Source organism: Pagrus major, chromosome 23 (genome assembly GCF_040436345.1).
Source record: "Pagrus major chromosome 23, Pma_NU_1.0".
In the NCBI taxonomy this organism is placed as follows: domain Eukaryota; kingdom Metazoa; phylum Chordata; class Actinopteri; order Spariformes; family Sparidae; genus Pagrus; species Pagrus major.
This window is the reverse complement of record NC_133237.1, coordinates 28,974,337-29,000,728: the sequence shown is the minus strand read 5'-3', so window position 1 is coordinate 29,000,728 and position 26,392 is coordinate 28,974,337. Positions and strand designations below refer to the sequence as shown.

Genomic DNA, 26,392 nt, shown 5'->3' with positions numbered 1-26,392 from the left:
ATGAGCTACCAGGCAGAATAGAAATGTTTATTTTTTAAAGTTAGCTAGACAATATATCTAAATTTTAGACTACATCCGTACATCAGTGACATGTCCGACATTGTCCCACATCTGGCTGATTGGTCTGTCCCCCAAGTTGAAACTGTCAACTACAACAGTGATTCAGCCGGTTTGTTATGGAGCTGAACAAATTGTGACAATAAACCATGATGCTACACATGCTAACTGTAATAAATCAGTAGGTAGTTGTTAATTAGACAGTCATCTAACTCGAAGATTTATTTACTTGTCAACACTATAACATTAAAATTCACTCAAAATGATCGCCATGACAACTGCTATTTTACAGACTTCACAGCTCCTGAGAGGGCGGAGTCAGATTATAACTCCTGCCTATGATCAAACTGTTCAAGTCGGTGCAAACATTCAGATGTTAAGAGCGAAAACTCTGTCCTTAGATATTACGTTCAAACTAAGCAGGATGTAACGCCGCCCACTGACACCGGGATGTAACGCCGCCCACTGACACCCCACTGACACCGGGATGTAGCGCCACCCACTGACACCTGGATGTAACGCCACCCACTGACACCGGGATGTAGCGGCACCCACTGACACCGGGATGTAACGCCACCCACTGACACCGGGATGTAGCGCCACCCACTGACACCGGGATGTAGCGCCACCCACTGACACCGGGATGTAACGCCACCCACTGACACCGGGATGTAGCGGCACCCACTGACACCGGGATGTAACGCCACCCACTGACACCGGGATGTAACGCCACCCACTGACACCGGGATGTAGCGCCACCCACTGACACCGGGATGTAACGCCACCCACTGACACCGGGATGTAACGCCACCCACTGACACCGGGATGTAACGCCACCCACTGACACCGGGATGTAGCGCCACCCACTGACACCGGGATGTAACGCCACCCACTGACACCGGGATGTAACGCCGCCCACTGACACCGGGATGTAATGCCACCTACATGAAATGTTCATGATGTCGTCTCCACTTTATAAATAGGAACTTAACGTGTAATTAGTGAAGTTCGGAAGTTTCATTATTACTATTGATTATTAATATTATCCTTATATATTATTATTATTATTATTATAAGTCACATTTCTCTGTGAACAAACTCAAACTGAATTTCTCTGATAAACAAAATGTGTCATATTACTGATTAAACCGTGTGTTTCCCATCATGCCCTGGGGTCTGCGAACATACCTTCATTCACCTGCTCCAATCAGTGCAGAGCTGCTCTGATTGGCTGCTGGTAACAGGAAGAAGACAGACAGCAGTTGGCAGAGTTTACATGTTTTTATTGATTTATTTCCATAACGATGATAAAAAGAACATAAAAAACAGCTGTGATGTCAGAGGACGAGCTCGATGACATACGAGGAAGAGGAAAGACAGGGGGCGGGGCTTCAGGGCAGCAGCAGTCTGTTTCAGCCAATCAGACGACAGGAAGGATGACCGGGAGCGGAGCAAAACTGAAGGTCCGTCTGTCAGAATGTTGCCTAGCAACAGTACTCCTCCGGCCAATCAGAGCAGCAGGGGCTTGGCTTGAGCGGGGGCGGGGTTTAAATGAAGGGGCGGGGTTAAAGGACGTCATCGCTCTCAGCTGTGTGGAGCTGCGTGTCATCGGCGTCCGTCATGATGCTGCTGTCCTGACTGTCGTACACCTCGGCCGCTAGACAGGTGGAGAGAGACAGACAGGTGGAGAGAGACAGACAGGTGGAGAGAGACAGTTTTATTCTCACTGATACAAAGTTTTGCTGTGTGGCGTCATGTGTGGCTTCATGTGTAGCGTCATGTGTGGCGTCAATTGTGACATCATGTGTGGCATCATGTGTGGTGTCATGTGTGGTGTCATGTGTGGCGTCGTGTGTAGCGTCATGTGTAGCATCAATTGTGACATCATGTGTGGCGCCAATTGTGACATCATGTGTGGCACCAATTGTGACATCATGTGTGGCGCCAATTGTGACATCATGTGTGGCACCAATTGTGGCATCATGTGTGGTGTCATGTGTGGCTTCATGTGAGCGTCGTGTGTAGCGTCAATTGTGGCGTCATGTGTGGCGTCATGTGTGGCGCCAATTGTGACATGTGTGGTGTCATGGTCTCTGATTGGTTAAAATACACTGACTGATGCTGTTTGTGTCAGAGGAGGCTGGAGTCTGTAAAGATGCACAGCTTCAGTGTTTCTGTTGATAATGATCATTAAAAAACTGATAGACGTGTTGCTGCCTCCGTCACCAGCACCACATTGTTCAGCTCTCATTACCTGAACTGCTGCTGCAGCTAACAATGTAGATAAAGCTTAATTTTGTGCTTCGGTGTTGAATTGATGCCGTAACTACGCCATAACCTGAGCGCACCACAGTGCGCTTCTTCACTCCCGGAGTGTCGGAGAGTGGACAGGCTGAATGTCTGAAGGACAGACTGCCCTCAACGAGCAGCCTGGTGGCAAACGGCAGCTTATCAAAACCAAGTCGTTCAAGTTGGGTTTGATGGAGCCGCAGCCCTCCCTGAAGACATTCTGCCTGTCTGCTCTCTCTTGACAAGAGACACAGCTGGCAACTCAGAGACACAGCTGGCAGCTCAGAGACACAGCTGGCAGCTCAGAGACACAGCTGGCAGCTCAGAGACACAGCTGGCAGCTCAGAGACACAGCTGGCAGCTCAGAGACACAGCTGGCAGCTCAGAGACACAGCTGGCAGCTCAGAGACACAGCTGGCAGCTCAGAGACACAGCTGGCAGCTCAGAGACACAGCTGGCAGCTCAGAGACACAGCTGGCAGCTCAGAGACACAGCTCCTCCTCCTCCATGTAAACACAGCATTTCTTACAATGTCGACTGTTTCAAGAGTTCAGATTCCTTTTGTTGCTCAACATGTAAAAACAGAGTAAGAATCAAATATGATACACAAGGTACCAGTCTCACTGACGAGACGGATAGATCTGTACCTGTCTCACTGATCAGACGGATTGATCTGTACCTGTCTCACCTTCATCCTCTGGCAGGTATCTCTTGTCGATGGCTTCTTTGATCTGGTTGTTTGCTCCTTTAGGATCCAGATCCATGGCCCAGCTGAAGTTCATCAGAGCCAGGTGAGTCTGACCCAGCTTCTTATACACCTGAGGGACGGAGACAGGCAGTCAGACAGACAGGTTCCAACGTCCATGTCAGGGTTAAAGGGTCAGAGGTCAGCTGATATCTATTACCTTTCCTATGAGGAAGTAAACCAGAGACTCTTTGGGAACGATCTGCTTCAACTCCTCCAACTCCTGAAGAGCCGCCTGCACAGAGAGACAGACAGGTCAGTGTAGTGAGAGACAGACAGGTCAGTGTAGTGAGAGACAGACAGGCCAGTGTAGTGAGAGACAGACAGGCCAGTGTAGTGAGAGACAGACAGGCCAGTGTAGTGAGAGACAGACAGGTCAGTGTAGTGAGAGACAGACAGGTCAGTGTAGTGAGAGACAGACAGACAGACAGACAGACAGACAGAGGGTTAGTTGAGTTATTCCTCTTTTCACTGGTCAAAATCCACTTAAACCCGCTAAAATCAGGTTTTATGTGCAATGTGAATGTGTAACTCTGCATTTACAGCCGGGTCAGTTGACTCTGCAGTAGAACTGGGTTTTATCACCTCAGCTCAGCTTAGATCTAACATAAGACCTGGGTCAACATGCTAAATTACGCCACACAAAGTGATGATGCGTTATCAACATGCGCGCGTTGGAGGCGCGCGTAAAATAATAATAAATAAAAATAATGTATTGGTGCGGCTCGTCTAGACCTTCTGAATGTTAATGGAATTTATCCACCAAAAGAAGCTTCTTTCACAACAAGTCTGTTTTCTTCTGTTACAACTGATACAATATCGATCACTACAGGTCAGTATTGATTACCTTGTACTTGTCATTAATGAACAGTATGAATATCGATCACTACAGGTCAGTATTGATTACCTTGTACTTGTCATTAATGAACAGTATGAATATCGATCACTACAGGTCAGTATTGATTACCTTGTACTTGTCGTTGGCGAACAATATGGACGCTCGGTGGAACTTGCAGAGTGGGTTTTTTGGGTCGATCCCGATCGCTCTGTTCAGAGTCTCTAAAGCTGCGTCAGACTTCTTCAACGCATGCTGCACCTACACACACACACACACACACACACACACACACAAACACACAAATCATTATAAATCACTATAGAAAGGATTGATGCTACATACAGAAGGAATGGGAGTCAGTGATAGATTGGTAACAGTCCGACGATTGATTGTTATCTCTCTATGGTCCATTGATCAGCGCTTCCTGATGGATGCTACATGCTAACTTACCACTCCGATGTGACAGAGCAGCACAGAGCTCTGAGGGTTGATGCTCAGAGCTTTCTTAAAGTGGATTTCTGCCAAGTTGAACTTCTCCTGTTTGTAGTAAATCATCCCCAGACCATACCTACACACACACACACACACACACACACACATTTTACTTTGAAAATTTCAACAGTTCTTAAATGTTGAACAGCTGATGAACACAGACGTAAAAATGTTCCTGTCTCAACAGACATCACATGCACACTGTTGGTTATAGATCTATATCTATCTATCTATAGATAGATCTACATATACAGTCATGGAAAAAATTATTAGACCACCCTTGTTTTTTTCTTTGTTTGAAATTGAAGAAAACAAGGGTGGTCTAATAATTTTTTCCATGACTGTATATCTTACTTATGCACATATGGTGCACAGTATGTAACCTCTGTTGTTACCATGGTTACCGTACCATGCGTTGTAGTGTCTGTTGTTGACTCTGATGGCGTTTCGGAAGCAGGCCAGAGCTCGGTCCAACTCCTCAGTCAGAACAAACTCATGACCCAACAGAGTGTAAGCGTACGCAAAGCTCGGGTCCACCTGAGAGACAGACAGGTCATATAGAGAGATACAGGTACAGAGAGAGACAGATCACAGAGAGAGAGAGATCACAGAGAGAGAGAGAGAGAGAGAGAGAGAATAACAGGTGGAGACAGAGACATTCCTAAACAGGTGAGACAGGTGATGACAGAGTGAAGAGACCTTGGTAACAGTAACCATGTAACAGCAGCTCACCTGGATGGCTCTCTGAAAGAACTTGATGGCGATGTCGTGCTCCCTCTGAAGACTGAAACAGTTTCCTGCCACGCACCAGGCCTGCAGAGAGACAGACAGGTGATCAGAGAGAGAGGCAGACAGGTGATCAGAGTGAGGGACAGACAGGTGATCAGAGAGAGACAGACAGACAGATGATCAGAGAGAGAGAGACGGACAGGTGATCAGAGAGAGAGACAGACAGGTGATCAGAGTGAGGGACAGACAGGTGATCAGAGAGAGACAGACAGACAGATGATCAGAGAGAGACAGACAAGTGATCAGAGAGAGAGAGACAGACAGGTGATCAGAGAGAGAGAGACAGACAGGTGATCAGAGAGAGAGACAAACAGGTGATCAGAGAGAGAGACAGACAGGTGATCAGAGAGAGACAGACAGACAGGTGATCAGAGAGAGACAGACAAGTGATCAGAGAGAGAGAGACAGACAGGTGATCAGAGAGAGAGAGACAGACAGGTGATCAGAGTGAGGGACAGACAGGTGATCAGAGAGAGACAGACAGACAGATGATCAGAGAGAGAGAGACAAACAGGTGATCAGAGAGAGAGACGGACAGGTGATCAGAGAGAGAGAGACAGACAGGTGATCAGAGAGAGAGAGACAGACAGGTGATCAGAGAGAGACAGACAGGTGATCAGAGAGAGACAGACAGGTGATCAGAGAGAGAGACAGACAGGTGATCAGCGTGAGGGACAAACAGGTGATCAGAGAGAGAGACAGACAGGTGATCAGAGTGAGGGACAGACAGGTGATCAGAGAGAGAGACAAACAGGTGATCAGAGAGAGACAGACAAGTGATCAGAGAGAGAGAGACAGACAGGTGATCAGAGAGAGAGAGACAGACAGGTGATCAGAGTGAGGGACAGACAGGTGATCAGAGAGAGACAGACAGACAGATGATCAGAGAGAGAGAGACAGACAGGTGATCAGAGAGAGAGACAAACAGGTGATCAGAGAGAGAGAGACAGACAGGTGATCAGAGAGAGAGAGACAGACAGGTGATCAGAGAGAGACAGACAGGTGATCAGAGAGAGACAGACAGGTGATCAGAGAGAGACAGACAGGTGATCAGAGAGAGAGACAGACAGGTGATCAGCGTGAGGGACAAACAGGTGATCAGAGAGAGAGACAGACAGGTGATCAGAGTGAGGGACAGACAGGTGATCAGAGAGAGACAGACAGACAGATGATCAGAGAGAGACAGACAAGTGATCAGAGAGAGAGAGACAGACAGGTGATCAGAGAGAGAGAGACAGACAGGTGATCAGAGTGAGGGACAGACAGGTGATCAGAGAGAGAGACAAACAGGTGATCAGAGAGAGACAGACAAGTGATCAGAGAGAGAGAGACAGACAGGTGATCAGAGAGAGAGAGACAGACAGGTGATCAGAGTGAGGGACAGACAGGTGATCAGAGAGAGACAGACAGACAGATGATCAGAGAGAGAGAGACAGACAGGTGATCAGAGAGAGAGACAAACAGGTGATCAGAGAGAGAGAGACAGACAGGTGATCAGAGAGAGAGAGACAGACAGGTGATCAGAGAGAGACAGACAGGTGATCAGAGAGAGACAGACAGGTGATCAGAGAGAGACAGACAGGTGATCAGAGAGAGAGACAGACAGGTGATCAGCGTGAGGGACAAACAGGTGATCAGAGAGAGAGACAGACAGGTGATCAGAGTGAGGGACAGACAGGTGATCAGAGAGAGACAGACAGACAGATGATCAGAGACAGACAGACAGGTGATCAGAGAGAGACAGACAGGTGATCAGAGAGAGAGACAGACAGGTGATCAGCGTGAGGGACAAACAGGTGATCAGAGAGAGAGACAGACAGGTGATCAGAGTGAGGGACAGACAGGTGATCAGAGAGAGAGACAGACAGGTGATCAGAGAGAGAGACAGACAGGTGATCAGAGAGAGAGACAGACAGGTGATCAGAGAGAGAGAGACAGACAGGTGATCAGAGAGAGAGACAGTCTCAATTGTTAAGTTGTGTATATTTTATTGTTATTGTTTATGTTCTGCCATTGACTGTCACTTATTCATCTGTTTGTTTTTTTATTTATTTTTTATTAATATTATTTTATTGTTATATGCTTTGGCAATATAAGCACTGCCTTGTCATGCCAATAAAGCTATTTAAATTGAAATTAAATTGACAGACAGGTGATCAGAGAGAGACAGACAGGTGATCGGAGAGAGAGACAGACAGGTGATCAGAGAGAGAGAGACAGGTGATCAGAGAGAGACAGACAGACAGGTGATCAGAGAGAGAGAGACAGGTGATCGGAGAGAGAGACAGACAGGTGATCAGAGAGAGAGAGTTCTGTAAGAACATCATGCAGGTCCAGAGAAAGACACCAAACAATGCGTGTAGAGCAGAACTCGGCCAATACCCCCTCGTATTGAAAATACAAAAAAGAGCAATTACATTTTACAATCACCTAAAAACTAGTGACCCCCAGACATCACAGAGCCCAAACCTGCCGGGAGCTGAAGCCAGAGAAGAGTCTCCTCAGCCAGCTGGTCCAGAGGCTCTGTCCAGACAACCCAACACGCCCGGACAGCCTCAGGACCACAACACCGAGCCAATCAGACCAGACCAAATTATCAACCAACAACAAGAAATCTCTATCACATACTGGAAGGAAACAACTAAAACACAGACTAAATTAAAATGTTATCTGACCCTAAAAAGAAACTTTACATTAGCAAATGATCTGAGCACAGTAAAAGATCCTAAATGAAGAAAAGCCTTGACGATGTTCAGACTCAGTGACCAGCCGAGCTGCAGAGGAGGGTCGGTTCAGACAGAGCTGGCTGCCAGAGGAGGAGAGACTCTGCTCCCACTGTGACAGACAAGAGGTCGAGTCAGAGCTACACTTCCTCACCTCATGTCCCAAATACCAGCCTCTGAGAAACCAACATGTTCCCAAAATAATAAAAGTACACCCTGAATTCAAAAACTTAACAGACACAGAGAAACTCCCATACTTACTTGGAGAAATGCCCAAAAGTGAGAACACTGCAGCGAAATTCATCACGTCATGTCATGACCTGAGGACAGCCAGTGGAACCTGAGACACTTAACTGTTTCTTTCTTAATTATTTATTTATTTATTGTATATATCATATATATCACCAACATCAACACACACACACACACACACACACACACACACTTTCCTTTCTTCGTTTTATTTTTATTTATTTATTTATTTATTTTAATTATTATCATCATCATCATCATCAATGTATTTTTTTCTGTAATCCTTTGCTTTGGCAATATTGTATAACACATTCATGCCAATAAAGCCTGTTGAATTGAATTGAATTGAATTGAAATTGAGAGACAGACAGGTGATCAGAGAGAGAGACAGACATCAGAACCAGCTCTACACCAACATTACACACAGAACCCCAAACTTCCACAAACTCTCAGACCAAGAAAAACTACATCATCTACTGGGAGAAAAAAGTGCCACTGCTGTAGATGCAGCAAAATATGTGAGTGCTGCCACAGAAGAAGAGAAGAGCTGCACAACACCTGACATGATCTCCTCCACATGAGCCAGCTGCTCCTCACTGGGTTCTTACCTGCACACTGATATATTGTTAACTAGCTGACTATTGTTCTGTAATTATTACCTTTATATGATACACACGCACGCTCACGCACGCACGCACCTTTCTTTTTATTATTATTATTATTCTTAACTATTAATTATCTATGTATTCTTTTTCTGTAGTCCTAACGCTTTGGCAATATTGTAAAACACAGTCATGCCAATAAAGCCTGTTGAATTGAAATTGAATTGAGAGACAAACAGGTGATCAGAGATAGAGAGGTAATCAAAGAGAGACAGACGGGTGATCAGAGAGACAGACAGACAGGTGAGGCTGTGGACAGGTGTAGCTCTTACCTCAGGACAGTTCTTGTCCATGTCGGTCAGGTCTTTGGACAGGGCGGACAGGGCAACGTCCTTCTGGAGGTGCCACAGCGTGGTCGAATAAATCTCCATCCCTTCAACTCTGTACGACTCGATCCTGCGAACCTCACTGAACAGACGCTCCGCCTACAAACAAACATCATCACGACATCATGAGTGTTACCTGTGTTACAGCTGAGTGTTACCTGTGTGTCAGGTGTGTTATACCTGTGTTACAGCTGAGTGTTACCTGTGTGTCAGGTGTGTTATACCTGTGTTACAGCTGAGTGTTACATGTGTGTCAGGTGTGTTATACCTGTGTTACAGCTGAGTGTTACATGTGTGTCAGCTGAGTGTTACCTGTGTGTCAGCTGAGTGTTATACCTGTGTTACAGCTGAGTGTTACATGTGTGTCAGCTGAGTGTTACCTGTGTTACAGCTGAGTGTTTCAGGTGTGTTATACCTGTGTTACAGCTGAGTGTTACCTGTGTGTCAGGTATGTTATACCTGTGTTACAGCTGAGTGTTACATGTGTGTCAGGTGTGTTATACCTGTCTGTTACAGCTGAGTGTTACATGTGTGTCAGCTGAGTGTTACCTGTGTTACAGCTGAGTGTTACCTGTGTGTCAGGTATGTTATACCTGTGTTACAGCTGAGTGTTACCTGTGTGTCAGGTGTGTTATACCTGTGTTACAGCTGAGTGTTACCTGTGTGTCAGGTGTGTTATACCTGTGTTACAGCTGAGTGTTACCTGTGTGTCAGGTGTGTTATACCTGTTACAGCTGAGTGTTACATGTGTGTCAGGTGTGTTATACCTGTGTTACAGCTGAGTGTTACCTGTGTGTCAGCTGAGTGTTATACCTGTGTTACAGCTGAGTGTTACATGTGTGTCAGCTGAGTGTTACCTGTGTTACAGCTGAGTGTTTCAGGTGTGTTATACCTGTGTTACAGCTGAGTGTTACCTGTGTGTCAGGTATGTTATACCTGTGTTACAGCTGAGTGTTACCTGTGTGTCAGGTGTGTTATACCTGTGTTACAGCTGAGTGTTACCTGTGTGTCAGGTGTGTTATACCTGTGTTACAGCTGAGTGTTACCTGTGTGTCAGGTGTGTTATACCTGTTACAGCTGAGTGTTACATGTGTGTCAGGTGTGTTATACCTGTGTTACAGCTGAGTGTTACATGTGTGTCAGCTGAGTGTTACCTGTGTTACAGCTGAGTGTTACCTGTGTGTCAGGTGCGTTATACCTGTGTTACAGCTGAGTGTTACATGTGTGTCAGTTGAGTGTTACCTGTGTTACAGCTGAGTGTTACCTGTGTGTACTCGGCCAGCTCAAAGTAGGCCCTGCCAATGTGTGTGAGGACCCAGCCGGTGTTGTAGTGCTGGGGGGGGAGGGAGGTGAGGATGTTGATGGCCTCTCTGCAGTTGTACGAGCACAGTGCCTGGTAACCACGTCCCAGTTCCCGTAGCAAAGCCATCACGCTGTCTGCGCACACACACACACACACACACACACACACACACACACACACACACACACACACACACACACACACACACACACACACACACACACACACACACACACACACACACACACATTTACACTTGTGCCACTGGTCAAATTGCACATCAATTGAAATAACCTCCTGTCCTGACTGTAGAGACCAGACAGGGATCAGGTTCAGGACTCAGCAGTACAACTGGTCTGTAGGACAATAATTTCATCATAACTGCAGTATGTGTACCTGCAGCAGCCCTCTGGTACTGGGGGATCTTGGTGTCGGGGAGACTCAGACTGGGATCCAGTCTCAGGATGTCCAGACTCTCGTTCAGGTTGCTGCTGTTTGACGTCTTTGCTGATTTACACTTAGTTTTCCTGTTGGGGATCTTTGTAGGAAACTTCATCTTTAACTTCTTACTGTTCTCCTGCAGATACAGACGCAGACGTTAGCAGTGTGTACTGCAGTACAAGTACTAGTACAGCAGTACTGTAGTACTGCAGTGGTACTGTAGTGGTCCAGTACCTTGGCAGTAGAGCTGGCACTAGTAAACAGTCTGGAGCTCCTTCTGGGCTGAACATTTGGAGGACCAGACATACTGGGACTGAGGACCTGAGGGGAGCCACTGAGAGACAGACAGGTCATCAGAGAGACAGGTTGTCAGAGACACCTAATGAACATAAACTGTCTGTCTGACTTACCTGGTGTGAGGGGCTGAGGTCTGTGATTGGTTGAAGGGGATGGGGAGAACATCTCTGCTGTTACCGCTCTGACTGAAGACAGACTTTGACTGACTGATCCTGGAGACAGACTGAGAGAAAGACAGGTGAGGGGAGAGAGAGAGTGAGAGAGAGAGACGGGTGAGCAGAGAGACAGGTTTAGGTCAAGTCAACAGCGCAGTAAATGTTGACAGTCAAATAAGACATTCAGAGACAGGACAGCGCCCCCTGCTGGAGCTCTAACACCGTGTATGAAGTGATACTGTGTGTGATTAATTTCCCAGGATGCAAAGGGCCAGTCATAAATATTTAATGAGCGTAAAAAGTGGTTCATCCAATCAGCGAACAAACGTTGTTGATAGGAGTAAAAGAAAAAATTTTAAAAAATCGATTCACATGATAATCTTGATTCTTCCAATCGAATCGATTCTCATCAAAAAATTGATTTTCTAACGTGATGTTGACAGAATGAAAAACACTGAGCTGAAGTGAGAGGGCGGTGTAGCACCCGGACCTTTAACAGCACACGTACACTAGAGATATCTGGAGTTTATCGTCAGTAAAGGCAGCAGTTGAAAGTGTTTCTTTAATTTAATGACTGAATAATTAGCTCTGAGAGAAACGTGTCTGACACTTTTTAATACGTCACCCAGAAGCAGCGATCAGCAGACCAGCTGACCGGCACACACTGCAGCGTTAAACAGCTCAGTGGTGAAGACAAGAACTTTGTGCTTAGGTTGTCTCACCTCAAGAACTCTTTGTGAACACTGTCAGATCTGCTGGATAACATGAGTCAGCAGGTTTTAAATAACTTGTGGAGTCCATGCAGCTCGCGTGCATGAAGGAGGACAAAACAAATACTGAGATTTTCTGACATTCAGGGACATTTTTCACTCAAACTGTTAAACTGATTAAATAGTTTAATAGTTATTAGAAGAGAATTTTGCCTGCTGGTCTCAGACTGTTGGACCAAAGTGTTTGGTTGACATCTCTGACACACCGTCAGAGTGTGTGTGTGTGCGTGTCTCAAACTGAGTCACAGAGGATGTGTTCGAGACTCTCAGTGTAGTTTTTAATTACAAGTCTATTTCAGTCAAACATTTACCCTCCGTGTGGCGGAGAGCTGTCAGATTTACTCACCGGACTGAAAATCTACCTGCACCTGGCGCCCGGCGGGAGACTGACCGGTGTTCATTTCAGACCCCCCCCCCCCCCCAAAAAAAAAAGGCCCACAGGATATACAGTGTCATGGAACTTCACAATAAAAGTCTACATCTGATTTAGAAATCTGTGTGTGTCTGTCATATCTGTGTAACGTGTGTGTACCTTCTTGCTGGGCGCTGTAGTTTGTGTCTCCATTGTGGCTGAATAGTTCTGTAGATACGTGGGGTCTCCAGGACTGGGCTCCAGGGGCAGGATGCCAAAACTACACACACACACACACACACACACACACACACACACACACACACACACACACACACACACACACACGCTAAAGGTCAGTGTTAGACTAACAGGTTCAGTCACTTTCAGAGATGAACTCTGACCTGTGATGATGACATCACACAGAAACAGAAGTGTCATTACCTGGGCGTCAGCGGGCTGAGTGCAGCAGGCCCTCCAAGTAAACTCCGCCCACTCTTGGGCTTGTTCTGTTTAGCCAATAGGGATGCAGCTGATGCCATTGAAACCGTGTTACCCAATAAGGAGCCAGTCTCTGGCGAGATGAGGGAGGAGTCGATGTAGGAAACCGACAAATCAGATGTCAGCTTTCCGTTAGAAGATTCTAGATTCAAACGATTTAACTCCTAAAAAACAAAAAAATGTTTTAGTAATCAGATTAATAATCTGATCAGAACCACTTCATTAGTCTGACTAATAATCTGATTATCAGACTGAAACCATCGGTGATCCCATTATCAGTAGGAGAGATGCGTGTGGATTAGGTACCAGCGTGTCCTGTGGCGTCTCCATGAGGGCGGTGTCTAGACGGTGGGAGGAGTTCTGGGCGGGGCTAACAGATGGAGGGGGCGGGGCTATATATGAGTTTTGTAGAGAGGACAATCTGAAGACCTGATCTGGATCTGGTTTCTCTCCTGGAACACAGACCAGAGTACAAACACATATAGATCTACTGTGTGTATATGTGTGTGTACATATGTGTGTGTGTGTGTGTGTGTGTGTGTGTGTGTGTATGTGTATGTGTGTGTGTGTGTGTTACCTAGGTGACAGAGGTTCTGGAAAGGCGACCAGAGGAACGGGTTGAGAGTTAAACTTTTTTGGAAACACTCGGCACCTTTAGCAACACGATCCGTCTTGCTGCTCAGACAGACAGACAGACAGAGAGACAAGCAGAGAGACAGGGAGAGAGACAGGTCAGTCATCAGTGTGTGTAACACAGGTAACAGCCTGGGGGGACTCGTTCTTACCAGTAAATGTGTCCCAGTAACGACAGTGTGAAGGAGGCGGACTCTCCAAACTCTGTGATGATGTCATCTTGACTCTTCTGTTTGTTCAGCACTCCACCAATCAGAACCTGTTCTCCCTCAGCGAGCCTGAGAGACAGACAGGTAGACAGCAGCTACACCAATGTGCCCATACAGGGTAAATGCAGGAATCCTGAAGTTAAGTTTAATACGTTTTAAGTCCCTTCCACACATTTTAAGACCTCATCACCACTTCGAGTTCTGACCGGTTACATCAGCAACACACTTTAATTTACATTTACTATATATTGATTGTAAGACAGCACAACTAAACAGTCAGAGTTTGTGATAAACATTATTCAAATAGGCGAGGTGGGAACAAAGCACAACAAACTGAGACTAATCCGATGAAGGTTTATCACAAAGAACCACTGGAAAACAATATTTGACCAATAAACAAAACAACTGAGAAAGCTAAGAATGAAATATATTAAACTTTGGTGAGCTTCCATGTAGGAACTCCCTCACTAATACCCAGAGGTGGAAGAAGTATTCAAATCTTTAACTCAAGTCAAAGTAGCAAAACAACAATGTAAAAGTCCTCAGGTCAGAATCCTACTTCAGTAAAACTCCTTCTGTAGAAAATTGGCCTTGTGACTAATATAATATTAGATCATTTATCATTAGATTATTAATATTGTATCAATTCCATTGTAGCTGTAATTTACTTTATATACTATTAGGTAGTTTCATCCAGTGGTTCCCAACCTAGAGGTTTACAAGATAAATCTGAGGGGTGCTGAGATTATTAATGGGTCAGAAAATAAGAAAAAAAGTTCTGCTACACAAATTTGTATGATTTTTCTCAAACTTTAGTCTAATCTGACCTCTAAGAGCCTCAGACATCTATTTAAATTAAACCATATGAGGAGTTAAGAGGGGAAATGTCAGGTAACAACTCGTGGTCACGTAATGGCTGCATTCAGGCAAACTTTACCTATTTGGATAAATACTAGTGGTGCAACGGATCATCATTGATCCGTGATCCGTTCGGATCAATATCTTCGGTTCGGCACACACGTGATCCGCGGATTGAGTTATGAAAAAAAAAAAGTTGTGCGCATGTTCAATCCACACACTTGTTAAGTGCAGCGTGGTCATGGCGAGCGGAGGAACGGAGGAGCTTGAACGCCCCGCGTCATTTAAATCCCCTGTATGGGAGCATTTTGGCTTCCCTGTCAAATATAATGATGAAGGAAAGAGGTTAGTGGATAAAATTGTGACGGTGTGTAGGCACTGTGGCACCAGAAAGCCATATGACAGTGGAAACACATCAAGCATGGCCACGCACTTGAAGCGACATCACCCTGGTGTTTCACTGACAGGAGTGAAAACGAAGGCTGCTCATCAACTGCTTATCACCGCAGCATTTAAGCAGCCCCTTGCTGCACAATCCGACCGGGCTAAAGCCATCACATGCTGAAAGTGCTTGAGCCACGTTACGACATCCCGTCGCGCACCCTATCCGTTATGTTATGCTATTTTTGTTATTATGTATTTTTGTCTTGTCTTTTTTTTTTTTTTTTTGCTGATCCGAAAAATGATCCGATCCGTGACTCTGATCCGAGAAACGATCCGAACCGTGAGTTTTTTGATCCGTTGCACCCCTAATAAATACATATTATATAATACATATTGAAAACAAGATATAAAATGTAATACGACTTCTTAAGACCCTGATATACACGTGTTTCTGCCAATGATCCCTATAATGTGGTTATCATGTCAGAGCGTGTGTGTGCATGTGTGCGCGCGCTTACTTGCTGAGTTCCACACAGCACTTTGCCAGCAGGAATCGAACCTGTGGTGTGGAGCAGCTGTGAGCCTTCAGCAGCCGGTACGCTTTATATGGCTTCCCCGAGCGGTAATAACATGTTGCCAACAGGTAGAGGGCCTCCTCTGACCTCACTGAGAGACAGACAGGTAGAGAGACAGACAGGTCAACATGTTGCCAACAGGTAGAGGGCCTCCTCTGACCTCACTGAGAGACAGACAGGTAGACAGACAGACAGGTGTTACCTTCAGCGTAGAGTCTCTCAGCTAGGAAAACAGCATCCAGGTAGGCGTAGTGGTTCAGAGCCTGCCACACTGCAGCCTGAAGAGAGACAGACAGGCAGGGAGACAGACAGGCAGAGGTTTAGAATCAGCCCTCACACCTGAACCATCCTGATGACTGACTCAGACTTTACTTTGGAGTAAGGGGTTGTCCCTTCTGTGTTGCCGTACGGGAGCGGTTGCTCATTAGCTCAACATGGTTTCACCCCGCAGAGCAAAACGTCTCTCAATGAGTAAACCATCTCACCCTGCAGAGTAAACCAACATATGTCCCTGTGGTAGTGCTGGGCGGTATACCGGTTCACACCGAATACCGGTGTGTATTTTCGTTATGATATGAATTTTTAATGTACCGCCATACCGGTGTATTTGATTACACAACGTTCGGAACGCTACGCTGCGCGACACTGTTTCAGACCGGACCCTTTTCAATGTTGCGCTTCTAAACACGCATGGTGCGACTGCGAGGCGTGGTGAGGGTAAACAGTAGTGCTCTGGTGTTACGTTACAGTGACGATGGATAGGATAGACATTAGCCTCATTCACACTGCCGTTTGTATGCGGGGATCCTGCGCCAATTCTCCGCATCCTCCTTTGTGTGAACGTCTCAGGTGCGGCAAGGGGTGAAATTTCGCTGCGCCTCTGATGCGGCTCTGGAGGTAGTATCAGAGGTAGTATCAGAGGTAGTATCAGAGGTAGTATCAGAGGCGCTGTATTGGCGAACCGAACCAGTGTGAACGGATAAGCCGGCGGCGCAGAGCGAGGGTGTGTCAGTCTAATGGTGTTCACTGTCTGATAACTGTACAGGTCCTTCACTCAACAAAATATAGATAAATGTCCCACAAAGCTAACTGTTCGTGTCTTTGGCAACTTATATAAGGAAAGAAATACCGCAGTTATTCGTGGAGAAGTGTCTATCCGACCGACTATTTCTGCCCGAAAAAACAGCGTCTGTCCCCAGCAAAAAACTTTAACTCACCAACTGTTTTGTCGCGGTAAAAAAAAATCACCACGATGGTCAGCCCTCCCGACCGAGACTTCAGTGAACTTTCCCCCATAAACAGCCTCCCTCCCCGCGAGTGATAGAGTCAGACAGTGTCCCGTTTACTGATGGCGATTATGTAATTATGTAATTAGGAGAAAAACGTAACTTTGTCATTTTCCAGGATGTTTGGTGGGTCAGGATCCCAATCACAGCACATTATAACAGCATCATATGATCATAAACAGTCAGCAGGTACATGTGTAGATTAACAGGAGGACACCGGGAAACACCTCCTTTGCAGCTGCAGCCTCTTCACTAAGTCACACTTGTTTTATATTTCCTTTTTAGATTTACTTGAATACTGTGTAATGTACCTGGGCTTGAACTTGAAGCAACAGTATAATTATTGCAAGTTGCACTACTTTTTGTATTGGTTTTATGAAAGATGTTTGTGAAATTTGCACAGTAAAAGTTTGTATTTTGGCTCTAACTGTCTTTGCATTCTGATTCCTCACTTCATTAGAATCATGAGTGGCTCTTCTTTGTAAACAGCATAATTTCCTGGGGCCATGCAAACCTGTATTACTACTAGTGTGGAATTATTCTACAATATTCACTCATCATGACAGTAAAATATACCATCTTAAGTCAATCTACTGCAGTAATTCCTCTCTCAGCCAGTAGAAAATGCTGTGAACACCTCATTATGCATGAAAAAAAAAATAATGTCATATACCGTGAAACCGTTAGAATTTTGAAAAATACCGTGATATACATTTTTGGTCATACCGCCCAGCACTACCCAGTGGTGGTTTAGAAACAAGTTTGTCTCCACACTGTAACTGAGCTGTGTTCGTCCTCAGAAGCTCCAAACAAAGTTAGCCGGCTCGCTTCACAGAGGCGCTACACTAAAACAACATGAACAACAATGACATGACTGAAAGAAACACCAACAGTGACCAATGTGAAGAAACACCAGGTATTTAACTGAGGGTTGTGTGTTGATCTATTTGAGCTGTTAAATAAGAAAGTAATAAACGGGTCATGGAGACGTAACGTCAGCGCAGTGAGCAGCAAAACATTTCCACTCGGAAGGGACACACAACCATTCTGTGCTCTCTGATGGAGCCCTTAAATCACAATGTTACGATGGTTCAGGGTTCAGAAGTCGATGCTGACGCGACCTGTGACAGGTCAATAACTAATGTAAGCATAACACTACACTGTGTTAGAGGAGAACATTAGACACTGTTGTTCTCATCAACACCTGCTGCTCTGTAACAGCCTGTCAGTGTGTGTTATCATTATGTGTTTGTTGTAAGGTTATAATTTCGTCTGAGTGCCATCTCATGACCTTCTCATGTTGTTAAAGTTTCTGTACTCGACGTCACGTCACTCTTCATATTTTAGGTTTTGGTAGTTATCAGCTGATCATAATAATGCTGTATCTTACTTTACCTTCTTCTTGTTGTTTGGTAAACAACGTTAGCTATCTCCTGATCAATTGTTCAGGAGAGAACACCGGAATAAAACTTTCATCTTCTGCAATAATATTTTGGTTAGTTTGGACTTTAGGTCAGAGAAGTAAAGATGACCCTCACATCTCTGCAGTGAAACTCAACGACAGCTTCAGAATCAAAGTACCTTGTCCAAATCTAGAGTTTAGTGACGACGCTGCAGCATAACTTCAGACAGAACATCTAGTTTGTGCAGCTGGACATCAGTTACTGTAGATCACTGTAGACCTCTGTACGTCACTGTAGATCAATGTAGATCTCTGTAGATCAATGTACATCACTGTACATCACTGTACGTCACTGTGCATCACTGTACATCACTGTACATCACTGTACATCACTGTACATCACTGTACGTCACTGTACATCACTGTACATCACTGTACATCACTGTACGTCACTGCAGATCACTGTACATCACTGTACATCACTGTACATCACTGTACATCACTGTACGTCACTGTGCATCACTGTGCGTCACTGTACGTCACTGTAGATCAATGTAGATCTCTGTGCATCACTGCAGATCACTGTACGTCACTGTAGATCTCTGTACGTCACTGTAGATCAATGTAGATCTCTGTAGATCAATGTACATCACTGTTCGTCATTGTAGATCAATGTGCATCACTGTAGATCAATGTAGATCACTGTATGTCACTGTAGATCTCTGTAGATCACTGTAGATCACTGTAGATCACTATCACTGCAGATCACTGTAGACTACTGTAGATCTCTGTGCGTCACTGTGCATCACTGTAAATCGCTGTAGATCTCTGCATCATTGTACGTCACTGTAGATCACTGTACGTCACTGTAGATCACTGTACATCATTGTAGATCTCTGTAGATCACTGGATCACTGTAGATCTCTGTGCATCACTGTAGATCACTGTGCATCACTGTAGATCACTGTACATCATTGTAGATCTCTGTAGATCACTGTAGATCACTGTGCATCACTGTAGAGCTCTGTAGATCACTGTGCATCACTGCAGACCACTATAGATCACTGCATCACTGCAGATCACTGTAGACTACTGTAGATCACTGTGCATCACTGAAGATCACTGTAAATCACTGTAGATCTCTGTGCGTCACTGTAGAACACTGTGCATCACTGTAGATCACTTTAAATCTCTGTACATCACTGTGCATCACTGTAGATCGCTGTGCATCACTGTAGATCACTGTAGACTACTGTAGATCACTGTAGACTACTGTAGATCACTGTAAATCACTGTAGATCTCTGTGCGTCACTGTAGAACACTGTGCATCACTGTGCATCACTGTAGATCACTGTAAATCACTGTAGATCACTGTGCATCACTGTGCATCACTGTAGATCGCTGTGCATCACTGTAGATCACTGTGCGTCATTCTAGATCACTGTCACTGTGCATCACTGCAGATCACTGTGCATCTCTGTAGATCACTGTGCATCACTGTAGATCTCTGTTCATCACTGTAGATCACTGTACGTCACTGTGCATCACTATAGATCTCTGTGCATCACTGTAGATCACTGTGCTTCACTGTACGTCACTGTGCATCACTATAGATCACTGTACATCACTGTAGATCTCTGTGCATCACTGTAGATCACTGTGCTTCACTGTAGATCACTGTAGATCCCTGCGCTTCACTGTAGATCCCTGCGCTTCACTGTAGATCACACAGGTAACCTGGTGAAGTGTCTAGATGGACAACGAGACATCAGCAGAGAACAACCTGCGTTGATCTTCACTGTGATTGTTCGTATGAAACGTGATGAATCACATCACTACATGTCAACACACCACTGCAATATTAACAGTTTATTTTTGTATTCTAACGTTGTTAGCCTGTGATCAGGAGATAAATACCCACTGAACTGTAACTACAGTCTGTTTTTACTCTGTTTAATGTTGTTGACTCTGGCTGACATGGAAGCTAACCAGCTGACTGATACTGTTCATGTTGACCGGCAGCTAGCTGACGTTAGTTAGCGTTAGCAACAACAAGCTAGCAGCCAGTTGTTGGATAACTTTAGCCTCACTGCAGCGGCTGATCTGGAGTCAGACGTTAAATACAAACTGAACAGACTTCACCAAACACGTTTATGTTCACTTGGGAACTTCAGAGGTGATTTTCTGCTGACTGAAACCGCTCGAATAAACGTTAGCCACGGTGTTAGCCGGCTAACAGAACTCACAGTTGAGCATTAGCAACGCTAATAATACAAAACTCCATTTGTAATCTAGCTGATTAGAATCGTCCTACTTATCAGTAGAAATACTCAACTTTTAACGGACCTGTATCCAAACAAAACTGGCCATTGATCAATTCCGCATATGTGCATTAAAGCAGACATAATTGGTTTCGGTAGAATATAAACTTTGATAAGTGTTAGCGCTTCTACTGCCGCCCAAGCGGAGGACCATGAGACCTACATGCGAAATTAATGTTGAATTACCTAAATTAGACTTATGTTATGGATGATTTGATCTATGCCGAAGCGACGCGCGGAACCACGTCAGTCACAAAATGTGAAAATAATTCTTCCACAGAGTTGATTTATTACCCGACACCAATGGAAACCTCAATCTGACAGGTTATTAAAGGGAGTCTGGCATGACCTATTTGAACAGTAACCAAGCAGACGTTAGCGAACTAGCATTGTGTTAGACTCCTAAAACAAACGACGGCCGACAGACCAAACCACACTGTAATAATGGGCTTTTTAACGTCAATAGCGGCGACGAAGCGTCCCGTGCTGCTAGCAGCGGGCTGTGGGGCCTTTGGCGGGGGAAGAGCTCACACCGCGGACTGGAACAGCCGCTGAGGCCGGGACGGAAAAGGCAACACGGGCTTCATAAATACTCGGCTCCCCGCTCATGACAACGAACTGAGGATGTGTTTTTACCTGGACAGGTTCCTGCAGCACCGTCATTCCGCCTCGAGACTCCGTCTGTCGCTTCTTGTCGTCTGTTTTCCTTCTTTTCTCTCGGCTCTTTCTTTACTTCAGTCTCCAGGAGGAGCTGCGGCCGAAGATTTGAACCGAACACACCGACCGTTACCAGCCGAACACAGCCGAAGAAGACCGAAGAGGGAACAAGGTCGGGGCGGAAATGAACGACCGTGAAACTGACCGAGCCGAAGCGGCGGCTGCGCCCCCTGCTGGTGACGCGGCTGCTGCGCCCCCTGCTGGTGACGCGGCTGTAAAGCTGTCATCAAGCCGCCGACCAGTCAGACTGGAGGGTTAAACGGATCAATGAGCTCAAATAAATGTGATCATACAAACATGAAGGGACTTTAGAATATGAATACACCTAAGAGACAGAGTATTTGTTTAAAACATTTTATAATACATTTTATTTTTATAAAGTCAAATATCAATCAGCAGCTGTCAGTGTCATTTTGTTCAGTGTGTCAGGTCAGATCTGAGTTTTCACAAGAAAATTAATATTAATTGAGTTTTAAACTAAACAGGTCACCTGAAGACGACATCCTGGATTTTTTTTTTTTTTTACTGTTTACTGTATATATATATATATATATATATATATATATATATATATATATATATATATATATATATACATATATATATATATATATATATATGTATATGTATATACACATATATACACACACACAGTGTATTTAGAAAGTATTCAGAAAGCTTGATTCAGTCTCCAGAGAAGAATGGCAGAAAATCCAGCTGTTCAAAGCTTTTCACGCCATACCCAAGAAGACCCGATTCTGTACTGAGTGAAGGTTCTGAATACTTCACTCTGATTCCGTTTTGTCATCATGGTGTATTGATTATTATATTATTATAAATTATTTAATTAAATGGCTGCAACATAACAAAATGGTGTGAATACTTTCTGAATGCACTGTGTATATATATGATTATAGGTTATAGATAAGTTACCATCAGGTCCAGTGTGACAGTCGACTCTGCTGACAGAAATAATGATGGTTTGTCACTGAAGACAAAGAGAAATCGACGGGAACACACAAAGAAGAAACGTCTGCACAAGAATCTGGATGCAAACAGCACAGACTTTATTTCACAGTATGACATCACTTCCTGTTCAAAGCTTTCATCATCATGACACCAGACCACCTTCAATTACATCATCCACCTCTGAACAGGAGCTAATGCTAATGCTAGTGTTAACGCTACTTATCAGAGTCAGAGATCGTGGAGGCGGAGCTACAGAACACACAGGATTACATCATCAACAGGGGCCATAGTTTCACAGAAGGGGGGGGGCTACAGGGTGCAGTTGGCCTCTGGAGAGAGTCTACATTTCGCCACCGTCAGGTAGGTCTCCACCTGTAAACACAAATATCATGACATCATCATGACATCATCACTACATCTTCATTATCTCATCACCCCTCTTCCTCCTCACCTTGTGCATGTCTTTTTTGAAACAGGCGAGTAGTTCGTAGGTTCGTCTCAGCGACTCGTCGGCGCCCAGACTTTGGTAATAGTTTCCATAAGGAGCCAGCTGGAGGGCGGAGCTATCAGGGAAGATCTCTGCTCCGTCCTCATTGGCCTGCAGGACCAGGTGTTTACTCACACAGGTACTCACACATACATCAGATCCATGTGTAGCAGATGATTGGTGTGTGTGTTCTCACCCTGATCAGGAGATGGATTCCCATCTTCAGCTCAGACAGTTTGGGTGAAATCTGGTTCCTCGGAGCAGAACCGCCAGACAGAGAACGACTGGGGAACTCCCAAGACTCGACCAATCGATAGGAGATAGACAGCAGCTTCAACACCTAGAACCAATCAATCAATCAATAAGAGACAGAAGCAGAGACGCTTCTTGTTCTATCTTTTTTGTTAATGAGGTTCTGAGAGAACAACGAGAACATTGAGGAGGAAAATAAACAAAATGTCTGAAATGTCTGTCCTGAAGCGAGTTGAAGTACGTGTAGTATCATGTAGTACTGTGTGTAGTATCATGTAGTACTGTGTGTAGTATCATGTAGTACTGTGTAGTATCATGTAGTACTGTGTGTAGTATCATGTAGTACTGTGTGTAGTATCATGTAGTACTGTGTAGTATCATGTAGTACTGTGTGTAGTATCATGTAGTACTGTGTGTAGTATCATGTAGTACTGTGTGTAGTATCATGTAGTACTGTGTAGTATCATGTAGTACTGTGTAGTATCATGTAGTACTGTGTGTAGTATCATGTAGTACTGTGTGCAGTATCATGTAGTACTGTGTGCAGTATCATGTAGTACTGTGTGTAGTATCATGTAGTACTGTGTGCAGTATCATGTAGTACTGTGTGTAGTATCATGTAGTACTGTGTGCAGTATCATGTAGTACCGTGTGTAGTATCATGTAGTACTGTGTGTAGTATCATGTAGTACTGTGTGCAGCATCATGTAGTACTGTGTGCAGTATCATGTAGAACTGTGTGTAGTATCATGTAGTACTGTATGCAGTATCATGTAGTGCGTGTGTAGTATCATGTAGTACTGTGTAGTACCATGTAGTACTGTGTGTAGTATCATGTAGTACTGTGTGCAGCATCATGTAGTACTGTGTGCAGTATCATGTAGTACTGTGTGTAGTATCATGTAGTACTGTGTGTAGTATCATGTAGTACTGTATGCAGTATCATGTAGTGCGTGTGTAGTATCATGTAGTACTATGTGTAGTATCATGTAGTACTGTGTAGTACCATGTAGTACTGTGTGTAGTATCATGTAGTACTGTGTAGTATCATGTAGTGCGTGTGTAGTATCATGTAGTGCGTGTGTAGTATCATGTAGTACTGTGTGCAGCATCATGTAGTACTGTGTGCAGTATCATGTAGTACTGTGTAGTATCATGTAGTGCGTGTGTAGTATCATGTAGTGCGTGTGTAGTATCATGTAGTACTGTGTGCAGCATCATGTAGTACTGTGTGCAGTATCATGTAGTACTGTGTGTACTCACTGAGCTGCGCTGCGTCTCATGCTTGTCGATGGGGCTGATGATGTAATCAGAGTTGCAGAAATCAGGGAAGATTTTGTTGAGCTTTAGCTGCTCCTCCGTCTGCAGAGAGCTCTCCTAACACACACACACAGACACACAACGCTGTAAACACAACACTGCAAACAGTGATGGTTAAAGCTGGAGTTGGTCACACAGTCGTTCAGCAGCTAACTCAGTTAGCACAAAGCTAACAGCAGAACCACAGCAACAGCTTCCATTAGCTCTGTTAGCAGCTAACATTAGCACCAAGCAGTGACTGTTAACAGCCTCCTCAGACTGACGGACCATCATGCCGTTCAGCTTGTGTTTATGACCGGGGACGGCCTTCCACTCCGAAACACCGCTGTTCCGAATCCGACTTTCAAGTTCCAATTACTTCCCAATAGGGTCAGGGTCAGGGTCAGGGTCAGGGGTTCCCCAATAGCCTTTTCGGAATAGCGGGGTCTTTAGAAAACATGGGACACCCGGCCATTACGAAGAATGGAAGTCTTTTCGGAACAGCTGGGTTTCGGAAAGGCGGGGTGTAACCTGTAAGACCGTGGTGTTCAGACTTGTTTATTTCTGGAACTATTCGACTGTGAAGCTCAGAGAGCTCGTTGGACGTAGCGAACTAGCTGCTAACACAGAGAGACGCTGTAAAACTACGAGAGAGTTGCTGTAGTCAGACAGTGTGCATGAGATTCAGACAGACTTTCTGCTGCTTCCTGACCAACCCCAGCTTTAATGAAATCTCATATGTTTGTGAGTTTTGTCCCTTCGAGCTGCCGTAGACTCACAAAGTCAGAGAAGAGTCTCTGAGCGAGCAGGTGGAGGTGTTGAACTCTGCTGACAGCGATGGAGAACAGACGCTGGCCATCTGTGATCGGCTGAGAGGAGACGCCCAGAGACAGCACCGACAGCATGAGCACCACTGAGAGACAGACAGGTCAGAGAGACAGACAGGTCAGAGACAGCACCGACAGCATGAGCACCACTGAGAGACAGACAGGTCAGAGAGACAGACAGGTCAGAGACAGCACCGACAGCATGAGCACCACTGAGAGACAGACAGGTCAGAGAGACAGACAGGTCAGAGACAGCACCGACAGCATGAGCACCACTGAGAGACAGACAGGTCAGAGAGACAGACAGGTCAGAGACAACACCGACAGCATGAGCACCACTGAGAGACAGACAGGTCAGAGAGAAAGACAGGTCAGAGACAGCACCGACAGCATGAGCACCACTGACAGACAGACAGGTCAGAGAGACAGACAGGTCAGAGACAACACTGACAGCATGAGCACCACTGAGAGACAGACAGGTCAGAGAGACAGACAGGTCAGAGACAGCACCGACAGCATGAGCACCACTGACAGACAGACAGGTCAGAGAGACAGACAGGTCAGACAGAGAGAGAGACAGACAGACAGGTCAGAGAGACAGACAGGTCAGACAGAGAGAGAGAGAGAGAGACAGACACGTCAGAGAGACAGACAGGTCAGACAGAGAGAGAGAGAGACAGACAGGTCAGTCAGATGTGAAGGAGTCTGAAATGCTGATCTTGATGTCTTACCTCTGTCCATGTCTGGTTCTGGTTCTGGTTCTGGTTCTGGTTCAGCTTCAGGTTCAAGTTCTGGTGACTGGATCTGATCTGAGTTCAGTCGTTCTGATGTTTCCTGCTCAGACTTTTGTGGTTTTATAGCAGAAAACTTGATGAATAAATTCATCAACAGAAACATGAAACCAGTAAACAAGTTGTGCGTGTGTGTGTACGTGTCTCTGTGTGTGTGTGTTTAACATTAATACCTTAATAATAATGTTTATAGATCATAAAATCACTGCATGTTGACGGCTGAACTAATTTTTAAGGTGAAACTGATTTTTGTTTTGATCAATAACTAAAGCTTTTGTTTTTATAAATAAATAAATAAAAAACATGTTGAGACTTCAGTCAGATAGAAAACTCTCATCACAATCATATGAAGTCATTCATCTGTTCACAGTCATGGACTTCACTGTCCA

The 26,392-nt window shown here is 45.0% G+C and overlaps 2 protein-coding genes across 3 annotated transcripts; both read right to left on the bottom strand.

Annotated features, from left to right (window-relative positions):
- Positions 1 to 1,323: 1,323 nt before the first annotated feature.
- On the bottom strand, positions 1,324 to 21,461 carry cdc27 (cell division cycle 27). 2 transcript variants are annotated; one of them, XM_073494437.1, is made up of 20 exons: positions 21,298 to 21,461; positions 15,854 to 15,929; positions 15,595 to 15,742; positions 13,778 to 13,903; positions 13,570 to 13,667; positions 13,299 to 13,444; positions 12,936 to 13,156; positions 12,672 to 12,771; positions 11,328 to 11,437; positions 11,152 to 11,251; positions 10,873 to 11,053; positions 10,438 to 10,610; positions 9,120 to 9,272; positions 5,154 to 5,234; positions 4,831 to 4,958; positions 4,380 to 4,497; positions 4,059 to 4,187; positions 3,252 to 3,326; positions 3,035 to 3,164; positions 1,324 to 1,714 (listed from the first exon to the last, which is right to left on the bottom strand). In XM_073494437.1, the coding sequence occupies exons 1-20, from the start codon at positions 21,322 to 21,324 to the stop codon at positions 1,623 to 1,625; spliced, it is 2,412 nt and encodes an 803-aa protein (XP_073350538.1). In that variant the 5' UTR covers positions 21,325 to 21,461; the 3' UTR covers positions 1,324 to 1,622. The 2 variants fall into 2 exon arrangements, with proteins under 2 accessions (XP_073350538.1, XP_073350537.1); XM_073494436.1 differs by having other exon boundaries at positions 1,467 to 1,714; positions 3,026 to 3,164; positions 21,298 to 21,424.
- A 962-nt stretch (positions 21,462 to 22,423) lies between these two features.
- gh1 (growth hormone 1) lies at positions 22,424 to 26,015 on the bottom strand. Its single transcript, XM_073494048.1, has 6 exons — positions 25,944 to 26,015; positions 25,165 to 25,298; positions 24,350 to 24,463; positions 23,031 to 23,174; positions 22,799 to 22,945; positions 22,424 to 22,719 (listed from the first exon to the last, which is right to left on the bottom strand). The coding sequence occupies exons 1-6, from the start codon at positions 25,951 to 25,953 to the stop codon at positions 22,657 to 22,659; spliced, it is 612 nt and encodes a 203-aa protein (XP_073350149.1). The 5' UTR covers positions 25,954 to 26,015; the 3' UTR covers positions 22,424 to 22,656.
- Between the last annotated feature and the right edge of the window lie 377 nt (positions 26,016 to 26,392).

Bases quoted from the DNA above. Each gene is read 5' to 3' on its own strand.
- cdc27 (XM_073494436.1), bottom strand. From the start codon at position 21,324: ATGACGGTGCTGCAGGAACCTGTCCAG. The intron at 13,157-13,298 runs GTACCTAATCCA...TTTGTTTTTTAG, and splicing joins AGACGCCACAGGACACGCTG to GAGTTAAATCGTTTGAATCT. The intron at 3,327-4,058 runs GTAATCAATACT...CTCTCTGTGCAG, and splicing joins TCGCCAACGACAAGTACAAG to GCGGCTCTTCAGGAGTTGGA.
- gh1 (XM_073494048.1), bottom strand. The intron at 22,946-23,030 runs GTGAGAACACAC...CTGGTCCTGCAG, and splicing joins GAATCCATCTCCTGATCAGG to GCCAATGAGGACGGAGCAGA. The intron at 22,720-22,798 runs GTGAGGAGGAAG...TTGTGTTTACAG, and splicing joins TCAAAAAAGACATGCACAAG to GTGGAGACCTACCTGACGGT.